The 13,642-nt window shown below is 40.5% G+C and overlaps 1 protein-coding gene across 1 annotated transcript in view; it reads right to left on the bottom strand.

Moving 5' to 3' along the window:
• Positions 1–479: 479 nt before the first annotated feature.
• Positions 480–13,642, bottom strand: part of GABARAPL1 (GABA type A receptor associated protein like 1) — a 29,567-nt gene continuing 16,404 nt past the window's right edge. Inside the window, exons 2-4 of the mRNA XM_089489161.1 lie at positions 10,945–11,023; positions 8,127–8,245; positions 480–2,942 (exon numbers count right to left, since the gene is read on the bottom strand). Of these exons, the coding sequence (XP_089345287.1) occupies positions 2,877–2,942; positions 8,127–8,245; positions 10,945–11,023 (264 nt within the window). The 3' untranslated portion in view covers positions 480–2,876. The remainder of the gene's footprint in view (positions 2,943–8,126; positions 8,246–10,944; positions 11,024–13,642) is intronic.

Raw genomic sequence — 13,642 nt, 5'->3', positions numbered from 1 at the left:
TAAGAGAAAGAAGTTGGTAGCATGAGGTTTCATAGACTTTAGCCTACTTCCTCAGATGCATGTTTTGCATGTGAGAATGAAGTAAAACAGTCCAATATACATGGTAGAATTGAAAGATATAGCTGTAGAATCAGTATGTAGAATCACTATGTAGAGAGATCTTGTAGCACCTTTGAGACTAACTGAAAGAAAGAAGTTTGGCAGCATGAGCTTTCGACGTCCTCAGATGCCATCTGAGTCTACAAAAGCTCATTCTTTTAGTTCTTTCTTTCAGTTAGTCTCAAAGGTGCCACAAGATCTCTCTACAGTCTAATATCCATCACCCTGAAATGGTAGGACACAAATGTAATAAACAGATACAAATACTGTATAGGAATAATTTCTCTTTCAGTATTCCAAATATAACACCTATGGATAGGAAGTAAATAAGATGTTCCAGCCTCCATCCAATATGTCATTAAAAAATGCCATTCCACTCCGTATCTCACATTTTCAAGTGTGTCTTTATTGATTGAGCTGATATAGCATGACCTTTTTATAAGAACTTGAAGCTGCCTAAAATTAATGACATAGAAAGAATAATCAACATCACCTTTTACAAACTGGAGCTGAACAACAATGGAAAAAAAATCCACAATCCAGTTAAATCCTTTGAAAGTAATATTTCATTATGTACCAAGTGCTGAAATCCCATTAACATTGCTTAAATATCAGTAGCAGCCTGGGTGGGAGGTTGTAACTCAAGTTCTCTTTCAGCATCCACTGCTTCACCCCTGAGGACAGGTGAGAGGATATACAGGTGATATATACTAATGTGCACTGTGACCCCAGACATATCTTGAATGACATGCTTGGTTCTGGATTTGCAATGTGCCTCTTAAAAGGTAACCAGAAAACAGAAAGACTAAGCAAGCAAAAGCAAATTGCAATTGGTAATGGAAGGAATTTGGAATCCTAAGTAAAACCAGTTGCCCTGAAAGGTATATTCAAGCCAGAACTAAGCAGTAAAACTAGATTCAGCGCACAAACAAACAAGCAGATATTCAAGCCTCCTTCATTTGGCCTTCGTTGCCTGCTATTACTCTATGCCACTTACTCATTGCTGGTAGGGCTCCTCCTAATTTTCTTATCCAGAAGGCCTTTTACTTCTGCAAATGCTGCTCATTTTCAGTTCCTGAATATCCCTTCATAACATGAGCTCTTCAGATGCCACTTAATAGTCCTGTCCCCCTGGATCCCTTGCTATCTTAATGTTTATTTAGAGGAATGACACTTCAAGCTATGAACATGAAATTCAAAGAAGCAGAGGCTAAGTTATTGTCAGTTTCTTTAACTCCACAAATATTCTAAAGATTAAATACTACTCAAAAGTTCAGGTTTCTCAAAGAAAGCAGTTCCATGCACCCCCATCTAGCATATATCTTTTCCTAGGGGTTGCAGATTATATACTTCTGCTGATTTATAGTCTCTCTTCTACACACCCTCAATGAGGCTATAAAAATGGGGAAAAAATCTAGCACAGTCATTAATTCACTAGAAGCCTCAGCATGAAGTGTCCCCATTTTTGTCATAATTCCCCCATTTAGAACAAAAGATATAAGGAGAGAGGGAGGGAAATGATCACTGTTGCACTTGGGGAAAAGAAAAAGCTGCTTTGGCATTGCTATGTAAAGGCCTGCTTTGTGACAGATCGTCTTCACATGCTTAACAGTTAAGCGTTTATCAGGGTAGGGATGGAACAGAGGAAGGCATGAAGGGCAATTCTTCAGAAAAAAGAACGAGCCTTTATGGCAAGAACATAGGTAAATTAACTCCGTGTTTTCCACCCCACCATTGCATTGATAGCGATAGAGAACACAACACAAGGTTAAAGGGTGGGATGGCGATAGATCATCTGTACTGCCGAAGTCTGGCTGCATCCATAGTACAGATGTAATCCAGCTTGACACCACTTTTAACCGCCACAGCTCTGGTGCCACAACAAACTACAAGTCCCAGAATTCCATAGCATTGAGATGTGGCAGTTAAAAGTGGTATCAAACTGGATTATTTCTGCAGTACGGATGCAGTCCTAGGGGTGAACAGTCTTTTACTGACAAAGACACATATCACAAAACACTCATGCAAGTAATGAGAACATATCACATATGAGGTGCTCAAGGCCTGATTTACACCCTGAGAGAATACCATGTACTCTTGGGTGCAGTTTTTGTTTTGCTGTGTTTTTAAGTTGGCTAAGCCTAGTGAGAAGCTACTCTAGTCTGTTCCCATCACATGTAGTGACATCAATTCCTAGTAGCTATTAGACTGCTAACGTAATATATGGACTCATCCAAGATGCTACACATGAAGAAGGAAGAAGGAGTATGGCATAAATGCTACGGATGACAGGATCAGAGAGAAGGTCCAAGGAAAAACAGAAATAACTCCAGAAAATAGGGGTCTGTGTTCGGCCTTCTTCAGCTAGGGAGGAAAATGTTACCATTTTATAACTGGGTAAATTAAAATGCAGATGGAAAGAGCCAGTTAAGGGGCTGGATGTTGGATGTTTTGCTATTAATTCCCTTTGGCAATCCTGTTCCCTATTCACCTCTTCTTTCTTGTCCTTCCCTGGGCACACTGAAGTGCCAGTTGGTTGAAGGGAAGGTGGTAAACAGATCTCCCTCTCAAAAAGCACCAATCACCTCTTCAAATAATGATTAAATGAAACAATCGTAATAACTAATTAATAATAAGGGTGCAAGAAATGGTGGTGTGGAAATAGGTGGGAGGAGGGTGATCCAGTTCTTTCTCTTTCTCTCTTCTTGCTTCCATCTGATGCATAATTCTTCCCACAACAGTCTTTTCTGTCCGTCCCATCGATGAAGCCGGCTGGCTCACTTTCCGTATACACTTTCATCACTGTAAGCCACATAGAGAAAATAATCTTCCTCATGATTATCCTGGAAAAGAAGAATGCAGGGACCAGGGAGGGAACCAAAGCAGAGATGTCATCAAGTCACAATCACCACAGTGGACTGTTAAGTAAAAGGACTGAGATAGCTTTTTACAGAAAGACTGGAAATGACAAAAGTAAGTACCGAATGATGTTATTGTTGTCAGTGTTTGCAAAATGAGTATATTTTTGTATAAATGTTTATAATTATTTTTAAAATAATACTAATAAAAATACACACACATATATAAAGACTGATTTAAGTGAAGCTCTCTACACAACAACAGCATGTATAGTGGGCCCTTGGTATCCAATGGGGTTTGGTTCTAAGACCCCCGTGAATACCAACATCTGTGGATGCTCATATTCCATTAAATACAATGGCATGGCAAAATGGAATCACTTATATAAAATAGCAAAATCAAGGTTTGCTTTTTGGAATTTATAGATTTTCTGAATATTCCCAAGCCATGGATTGTTGCACCCATGGATAAAGAATCTGTGGATATAGAGGGCTGACTGTACCTAGGGAGGAGGCTCAACATCATCATCATCGTAATCATCATAGATTAAAAGTGGATAAACTAGTAAATCTGATGGGGAAAATATCCGAATTAATCCCATTCCAACCATAATATGTCAAATAACATCCTTGCTCTGACTTGGGCTGCACCTACATTGCAGAAATAATGCAGTTTGACTCCGCTTTAATTGTTATGTTTCAATGCTATGGCATTCTGGGCTTTTGCATTTGTATTTTTATGAAATTTTAGCCTCCTCTGCCACAACAAACTACAAATCCTAGGATTCTATAGCACTGAGCCATGGCCATTAAAATAGTGTCGAACTGCATTATTTCTGCAGTGCAGATGAAGCTGTGTTGTATTCATGTACCATGTGTGGAGTTCTGCCTTCGTATTTTTGCCTTGTTATGTGCTTTCAAGTTATTTCCAACTAATGGCAACCCTAAAGTGAACCTATCATGTGTTTTTCTTGGCAAGTTTGTTCAGAAGAGGTTTGTCATTGCCAGCCTCTGGGGTTGAGAGAATGTGACTTGTCCAAGGTCACCACCCAGTGGGTCTTATGGCTGAGTTGGCAACTGAACCATTGCCTCCAGAGTCATAGTCCAGTGCTCAAACCACTACACCATGCTGGCTCTCTAGAATATTACTATTCAATACACTCCACAACAAATACTTTTATTTTCATTTCAAAAAAGTTTCATTCCCACAGAACTTCCATGAAATATTACAGTTTCCAGTTATTTCAGAACCTGCTTATCTGGGAACTATTACAGAATAAAAGGCTATTAATACATAGAACGCTTCCCCTTGAATTCTCTGAAATTGACAAAGGTGCTCCTTTTCTGATTTTGTATTACATTTTACATTACAACCTACTGACATTATGAAGTCGAAGGCTTTCATGGCTGGCATCCATCGTTTTTTGTGGGTTTTGGGGGCTATGTGGCCATGTTCTAGAGGAGATTCTTCCTGACATTTCGCCAGCATCTATGGCTGGCATCTTCAGAGAATGAAATGTCAGGAAGAATCTCCTCTAGAACATGGCCACATAGCCCCAAAACCCCACAAAAAACTACTGACATTATTTTTGGAAAAGGTCAGCATAGCTCCACATTTCAAACATGATTAACCTGGTTTGGAAGAAGACTTTGAGTGAGCCAGTCTATTAACTGTGCTTATCTACCATCAAGCCAAGGACTTAATTTCAGGAGTTGATTCTAAGCATCTCTAGGAAGTGACCTTAATATCTTGCCCTGCAGGATGACACCTTGTTTGGATAATAATAGAAAACATCCCTCCTTAGGAAGGAAAAAGAGATAATTAGTAACTAGGCTTCCTAGACTATCCTCCTTCAGAACCAGTGTAGTCACTTTGGGAATAGAAATTTCTCTCAAATGAATGTTCACTGCATTATCTCTTAAATAACCTGGTTCAAAGGCATCTCCATCCTTATATGAATTATTTTACAGATTGCTTTCAGCCTATTAGGACACTGAAGGTAATCACAGAGAGCAAACTGCTTCCTTTTAATCTACATATACATCCAAAGAATGGGTTTGGTGGCTAAAAAGACAAAAACAATCTCCCCCCCCCCCCAAAAAAAAAACACCAAGGCCCCAAGTTTAAATCTTGCCTTCTCCATAAATATAGGAAGTAGATTTAGCACATCTCTCAGTGGCGTCACTAGGGGCTGCAAGGGATGCGGACTGCACCAGGTGACACCCTAAGAAAGGGTGACACCACTGCTCCCAAAAAATCTGACTTTGGGGAGAAATGGCATGTCATGTTTGTCTGCATCCCTTTAAAACACTGAATAGATGGGGTGGGTGAGGTGAGGCTCAATGAGAGGATTTCCTTAAAAATTAAAAATAATAACAAAATTATTTTTATTTTTTTTCTTTAAAAACATCAGATCTTACCAAATTTTCATGTAAATACATTTAGGCTGTGCATATGCTATTGCAATTTGAAGGTATAATTTTAATTTTGCTAGTTGGTTATATCACAGCAATTACCACTACATTATGTTTTATGAGTAACTTTAGTACAAAAAACATGACTAAGGATTATGTATGGGAGGAAGTCAATGGAGGGCTGATGCCATGAATTACTGCACCGGGTGCCACTGGTCTCAAGTGCAAAATTGTGCTAGTTTTTCTAGCCTCACTTATAGATTTTATGACAGAGATTTTGAAGGGGACAAAACACTATAGAGAAAGTGTGGGCCAGCTTAAAAGGGTAAATTTCTACCCTGGGGACCCACCTCAAACCACACCTACATCTACAAATTGTCAGTTTTGTAAACCCACGTTTATGGGGTTTTTTAAAGAGGAAAACAAGGCACAATGAGGGGGTGTTGCTTGATTTAAAGAAAGCTTTCAATAGCAGCAATTCCTCTTTGGGGCAAAAAAGAAAGAATGAGAGAGAAAAAAATCAGTAGAAACCTGATATGGGCAATATGTTTGCCATCTCTGCTGCAAAAGTTTAAATGTTAATTATTTTTGTTATCCTTTAATAACCTTTTATTTTCCTCCTCATCACCACTACCACATAGTCCCACAAATGAAATGGATTCCAGAAACTGCATGGTGTCCACTGTTTCCTGTCAACATTTAAGGATAACATCTGATTTACATGCTTGTATTTCTCTCATGCCACCACAAGACATTACATAAGGAGAGTCTTGTTGGGTCAAACCAAGCATTTTCGGAACAGTTGGATGTTTCTGGCAATCTCAGAAAATGAAGCATATATGTGGAAGGCACTTTCCTCTTGTTTGACCTCCAGCATCTATTATTTTGAGTTATAGTACTTGTGGGAGGATGTGTGCTTCAATTTGCCAAATGCAAGTTGGTAATCTCTTCTTTACAGCCACCTAGACTACTAGCTATCACTACATCTGTAGTAGACAATCTGTAAGATACCTACATACTGTGAAAATAAATCACTTCTTTTGCCTTTCTTGATTCTACGAGCAATTACTACTAGTAACACCTTGGTGTGTTTCTAGCGGAGTAACCAGATGTCATAACCGCAAAGGAGGACAAAGCACCACAAAATGAAGAACATTGAAGAGAAATGGAGGGCATTACCAAATAAAAACACTCGTATATAAATGTCCAGTTGAGGACATTTTGGAATTTCTTCTGGACAGAACGCTGAAATGAAAGACATGTCCTAGGAAAGGAGGATGTTTGGTCACCCTGGTTTCTAGGCGGGTGCAAGAGATGCAGACTACATCAGATGACACTTCAGAGGGGGTGACTCCTGGTGTGTTTGTGGGAAAGAACCACTTTCTGGTATGGTCTGTTGTACCTCTCCATGAGTAGACTATGAGTAGACCAGTAGACCTAGACTGAAGGTCCTGGGGAGGACCCATTCCACCTGCCCTCATGCAGGAATGAAGATAGATGGGACACTGTCAGCATGCCACACTGAAAACCCGGAGGTCAGTCCCTTTGTGGAATAGTGTCTGGACACATTTGGAAGTTGTGAACAAGGCAGATAGATCAGAATGGCCTGAGACATGGATGGTTGACTAGCGATCCATGGCAAGTAGACCAGAGCCTCTCTCTTCCATAGTGTTTAGATCTACTTCTTGAGGCCATTGGCCTGGTGGCAGGGGACAGGCTCCCTGGGAGTGACAGCATGAGTTACTACACTGGGGTGACACCAAACCTAGTGATGCCACTGGTAAAACCAATTAGTTTCACTAGGTGATCCTGAGCTCTGATTATATGTTCAGAAGCATGAAGGCAGATGGATAAAACTGCAGACAACCTCCTTCATGAACTACAATAAAAGAATAAAGTTGGAAGAGACCTCAAGGGCCATCCAGTGCAACCCCCGACAGATGGCCATCCTGTTTAAAAACCTAATGGTGAGGTAGAATCTCTTCCTGTAGCTTGATCCATGTCCTGTTCTCTGGAGCAGCAGAAAAAAAAGCTTGCTCTATACGCAGTATGACTACTAGGGAGCAAAGCAGTAGCTGGCTGGAGCACATTCTCAGATATTCTCAACTAATGAGTAAAATGAAGCCCAGTTTTCAAAATTAAGACACCACAGCCTCTACTACCTTTATTTAAGGAAAGTGAGGGGTCTTGAGATTCAATATATTGCTAATTTGGATTTCTTGATGTCCCTGTTGCCTTGCAGCATTGAACTAGCATTTTAGAGACCTGGTTTCCAATCCTTTATTTTTAGCAACATGAAACCATAAATTGCAAAGCTCTTAGGGGAACCAAATGCAGTACGTCAATAACATCCATGGGGAAAAGATGGAACATTTTGAAATATCAAAGAGGGAACAATCCATTACTTCAGAATTAAGCATGAGTTTCAATCTTAGGTCAATCTGAGAGCCCATTTTTATTCTGGATATCATAATTCTTTCTCAGGCCCATCAAAAGATGGAGCATCAACATTTATGGAGGGCATCGAGAAGAGAGTATAAGGCATGCAGGGATGGAAATATGGGCCTGTTTGGCACAAAAAGGATCTGCTAGTGCATTCCACATTTACGCTTGAATGTAGACAGGAGAGACAGGAAAGGAAGATTGACAGTGACCTGAAAATGCTGCCACCCTGACCAGGTCTCATGGTGCTGATGACCATGTGAACAGTTCTAATAATTCCACCTCTGGAAAGGAAAAGGAGCCTTCATTTACCTCATACAGCTGGCCCATTGTAGCACTGGTGGGAGGAATGGTGTTGTTGACAAAGAAGAACAGGGCGTCCTCTGGCCTCAAGTGGATTCGCTTTCGGATCAAGAAGTAGAATTGGCCAACTAGAATTAACAGGGAAGGAAGAAAGCAGGTTTTTTAAAAAAGTTATTTCAAGCTTCAGAATCATATGTGATTATTGTCCTTAGATATTTTAACAGTGATGTATCTGAGCCTTTTAATTGAAGTCTCAAGTCAGCTCTCAAGTCTCTACCTTCAAGTCTCAGGTCCTTGCAAGATACTTTCAAGTCAAGTCTCAAGTCGACTCTCAAATCTGGGAGCCAACTTTTAACATGGGGTACACTTCTCAGAGAGGAACAGCAAACATCTTAGGCAATGGGCTTGAGGTGAGGGCTGAGGTCTGCTTGGCAGCTTGTCCCTGCTGTACATTGGAAAAGCCACATTGGAGGATCCTTCTGCCTCAAGCCCATTGCCTAATGCATTTGCTGTTCCCTTCCAAGAAATGAGTCCTACACTTTGGCAATAGGTCTTGCCTGCTGCTCAAAGGTAATGGCACCAGCAAGTCGGTCACTAAAAATATACTAGTCTTAAGTCAAGTCAGTCTGTCATTTTTGCCAAGTCAAGTTATTGAAGTGACTTGAGTTCGACAATTTTAATGTCACTCTATTGCTGATATTTTGTTTTATGTAATTCTTGGGATTATTTTTTAAAAAATAAGTTGTTATTTTTGAAATGTTTTATTGTTCACTGACTGGCAGCATTGCCAAAAGTTAAGAGCCAAGTCTACTGAATAAAATAAATATCTAAGGCAAGAGACACTAATCTTCTGCTCTGTTAACACATCTGAATGTTACCCTGCACTCCAGAGCTATGTTTGCTATGGATGTCTTTGCCAATATCTCTCTATCCTGGCATGTAGCATACACCTGGCAACTCTCTCACAAGCACCTGTCAGCATATGCTTTTGTCCTGCCATAATGTAATAATAGGATATGTAGTAGCTATAGCATGTTTTAGGAATGCTGGATAACTGCGTTTTAGTACTGTTAGCTCAGTCCAGGTGGTGAGATAAGCCAGGAAAAGAGGCAAGCATGTCCAAGATCATTTGAGTGAGAGAGCATCTGGCTGTAACAACAAAGTAAAGGGGTGGTATGAAATAAGCAAGCGAAATTTCTTAATTTCAATTAATTAGATTTAAGCCTGCTTGATGTTTGGATTGTATGCATTTTAACTATGTGGTTGTAATAATTGCTGATCAGTGCTGACAATGGAAGTCACCAGACTGGATCTATAAGTATTCTTAATAAAGCTATCTGGGTATTTTTACTACCTGAGTTTCGGAATGTTGGTATTCAGCTGGACATGACAGCACCTCCCTCATAGGGCTGCTGTAAAATCACAGCTCAGTCAAAATGGCACTGAACCACTCTTTGCATTGACTGATCTCCGTATGAGGAAACTGCATCAACATCATCATTTCTGTTAGCCTTTTCTTCCCCTCTGTCTGCCATGATCATGTGCATCAAAACACCCATGTAGATCATCCTCTGGCTTACACTGATTCACACAGGAATTGCCTCCAACTCCATCTCAGCATCTTCCAACCATAAGCCTCTCAGGAATCCTACACATGCCCCCAAGTAGTTTGGAGGGAGGAGTGCGTTGGTTATATGAACCAGTCCAGGGATACTATTCTTGTTCCACCAGCCATTTCTGCCAGAGACCTACCAAGATACCTATTTAAAATCCTTCTAAATTGTGTAGTGAGATGGTGTAGAAACTGCAGAAAGGCAAGTAAACTGACTAGTATACCTATCCAGGGGTAGCCATGTTAGCAAAGTACAGTAACATCCAAAAATCTACCAAATATCCAGGAAATAAAGAATGTTTAAGTTCTATTCGCAAGACAAAAAGAGATGTTCCTTTTGAGATCCAAGTTTCCTCTCATCCTTTGTGATGCCACAGGCTCCTTTGTTAGGCAGAGAGTACTGAATTTCTAAAGAAGTCTTACGAATGAAACTTTAAAATTCTTTATTTCCACATAGACAGAGGGAGGAAGGGCCCGCCTGCATGAATTTCCCTCCAGAACCATCTGAACTGACAACTGCCATGTCTTGACAAAATGCAGGCTTGGGACAAAGATCTTCTCAATTTTTTCTTCCTCCTGTATAATTTTTAACATCTCTGTGTGATGAAGAAGTAGTGGACCCTCAAAAGCATTCAAACCTGTATGTATGTATGTATTGCATTTGGTTGTTCCAATAAAGGTATCACTGTTTGGTGGGTTTTTGTTTGAATTTGCTAAATGGCCAACACAGCTATCCCTGCATACTTAGGCAATATAGTTTGGAAGAGTTACAGATGCCATAATAAGCAAAGTATTCATTCAAACTTGAAGTTTCATATGAATCCACAAACTTCTGTTTTTAAAACATTTTTAAAAAACCCTTCAAAGATATTGACACAGGACCAGCTGCCTATTTATTCTCTTGGTTCTCTTGTGGGATGAACAAATAGAGAGGCTGCAGCCTCCAGCAGCTGAGGAATCAGAATGCTGGCAAAGTATAACATGGGTTTCAAGAAAGGATAGTAGGCCTTGACATAGTTCATTCATCCAAACTGTTACAAACCAATGTCAAGTCGAACCACTTTCTCTCTTTCTGTGCAGCAAAGAAAAAGTGACATAGAGTCATCTCTTAGATGGCTGCAGAAGAATTTCTTGCTCCTGTTTTTAGAGATTGTTTGTAGAAAGCATTCCTTGAAGAGCAACAGTGTTAGAAATGATGGAACTGAGCTGGTTTACCTGTCAGGTCAGAAGGAACAAGGTACTTCCTCTTGTCAAGATCAGGTACTCTTGCTTTCGGTGCCTTTTCCACAATAACCTGAACAAAAGAGGAAAAATAAGGCAATTATAGCACATATCCCTGGAAAAGGCCATGTTGTCCGATTTCTCACTCCCACTTCTTTGCAAACTTCACAAAGTTGAAACTAAAAGAATGACAGAACTGAAGGAATGTAAAACACACATGGGAGCCAGTATGGTTTGAAGGCTCAACTATGACTCAGGAGATCAGGGTTCAAATCCTCACTTGGCCATAAAAATCAGTTGGGTAGCTATGAGCAAGTCACACTCTCCCAGCCTCAGAGGATGGCAACGGCAAACCCCCCTCTCAAGAAACTTGCCAAGAAACCCCCATGATAGGTTCGCCTTAGGGTTGCCAGTTGGAAATGAAGGTACAGAACAACAACACATATATGTGACAATCCTGGGTTTAATAAAACAGTTTTCTCATCTTCTTTCCTAAACACAAGAAATCACCTAAACCTAGCCACAAGAGAACTTTCTGATTTGGACAACAGATTTTTTATTCCTCCCCACAATCTTCTGAGACTCTTGTACATGAGAGTGCCTCTGTCTGTTTAGAAATGAAAAAACCCACCTACACACTTCTTCCATAAGCAAATGTGTTTTAGAATTTGTTTGGTGGCTGACATGCTTCATTTTTCAGCTAGCAAGTTTTCCTCAGATGTGGGGGACCATTAACGCTGGCTCCATCTGTATTCCATCCTTCTAAGGCATGAAGGCCCATGAAACTCTCCATACCCCCAGATGCCCTCCAATTCATTTGTGGGGTGATTTTTAGCATAGGTGAAAGATGGCAACAAGTACATCAGAACCTTCATTTTGCACCCATACTAAGCCCCCTTGTTAAAATACGTAAATATAAAAATAAACTATAAAAATAAAATACTCCCAAATTATCTGAAAATGCAAACAGACGTGACACGAGGACTTGTGCAGCCCCCATCCTCTCCAGAGCTGCCAATCCCTGGGTTAAGGTATGAATTAATTTCTTTATTATGGTCATAGACCAGCACAGATAAAAAGATATAGTATAAAAGGTACAGTATTTTAAAAAAAAGTCAGGTTAAAACATATTTAAAACCATCCCTTTAGGTCGCATGACCTCAGTGCATCTAGAAAGGTTTGATATTAGTATTCCAGCATAATAACTGTCTTCCAGATTTTAACCACTGCTGCACAATTGTTAAGATATTAAATCAATTGTTAGAACTTTGTTGTTTTACCATTATACTGAGTATATTTTAAATGTTCAGCGCTTAATGAATACATTCAATCATGACCAAAAAAATTGTTTGGGCCTTCAGATTGAAGTTTTCAGTTTCCAATGGGGTCAGGTAAGTATTGCTCACAGAGTCCCTTAAGGAAAACTTAGGCCCTATACAGACTGGCAGAAAGCGCCGGCCTGACACTGGACACCTTAACTCCGCCCCATGGCACCATTTTGGCATGCACCAGTCCACATGGCACACACCATCATGATGCACCTCTGGTGCTACATCCACATAAGGGGCGTCATAAAGCTGCAGTGCCATGGCTATGGCTATGGCACCCCTTGGAGGGTACAAAAAGGAGCTGCTTTTTACGGCTCCTTTTTGTGCTCTCCCGAGGCTGAATTGGGGCCACAGCATGAGGCTGCCGCAGCCCCGATCCAGTCAAGAAAGGGGCAGCCGCATGCCGCCCCTTAGGGGCAATCTGTATAGCCCTTTATTGACTCATCAGCATTCATTCACAGGGCGGGGTAGATTAAATGAAACTCTACATCTACCTTCTCTCTTCCCATGTTGTGGTGTGCCTTCAAGTTGTTTCTGACTAATGGCAACCCTAAGGCTTTTGTGGGTTTTTCTAGGACTGATAGCGTGTCATGATTCAGTCCTCAAACCACTACACCCTGTGCATACATGCTCTTACTAGGTCATTCCTCATAGGCTTACTATTCAAATCAGAGGAAATAACAGTACCATTCTATTCTGCTTTGGTCAGACATCACCTAGAATGCGATGTCCAATTCTGAGCACCACATTGCAAGGAGGATATTAGATTATTGCACTGCCTATTATTCCTGCACTAGACATAGGATTAAATGCACATGGAAGGGTTCTATCACACAGCTCCATCCCTGGGAAGTACGCATCCCATACCCAACCTGGGTTGACTGGGGACGGAGCTGTATGATAGAATCCGTCACTGTGTGTTTACATGCCATACCTAGCATGGGAATAAAAACTGGTGCGATAATCTCCATTGACATGCAAGAATGTGTCCGGAAGAGGGCATTGTAGATAAAAGGTCTATAAACCAGTCCCTATGAAGAACAGATTAGGAAGCTAGCTATGTTTGGCTTGGATAAACATACCTAGTGAGGCAATATGATAACCATTATTAAATATTTGAAAAAGATACGATGTAGAAGATGGAACAAGCTTGTTTTCTGCTGCTCCGGAGACTAGAGAATGAACCATTAACTTCAAATTATAAGAAAAAAGATTTCCCCCAAACATTAGGAAGAACATTACTGTAAGATCTGTTTGAAAGTGGAACAGAGTGCCTTGGAGGGCGGGGGAGTGCTTTAGCGATAGAGGAATTCTGGGACATACCTTGCAAAAGGGAGCCTGGTTTTTCTGTGTTCACTTTGCTT

This window comes from Sceloporus occidentalis, unplaced genomic scaffold, assembly GCF_023333645.1.
Source record: "Sceloporus occidentalis isolate IW3139 unplaced genomic scaffold, rSceOcc1.0.p SCAF_1, whole genome shotgun sequence".
Classification (NCBI taxonomy): Eukaryota; Metazoa; Chordata; class Lepidosauria; order Squamata; family Phrynosomatidae; genus Sceloporus; species Sceloporus occidentalis.
Note: the sequence above shows the minus strand (reverse complement) of the source record. Positions and strands in the feature narration are given on the sequence as shown.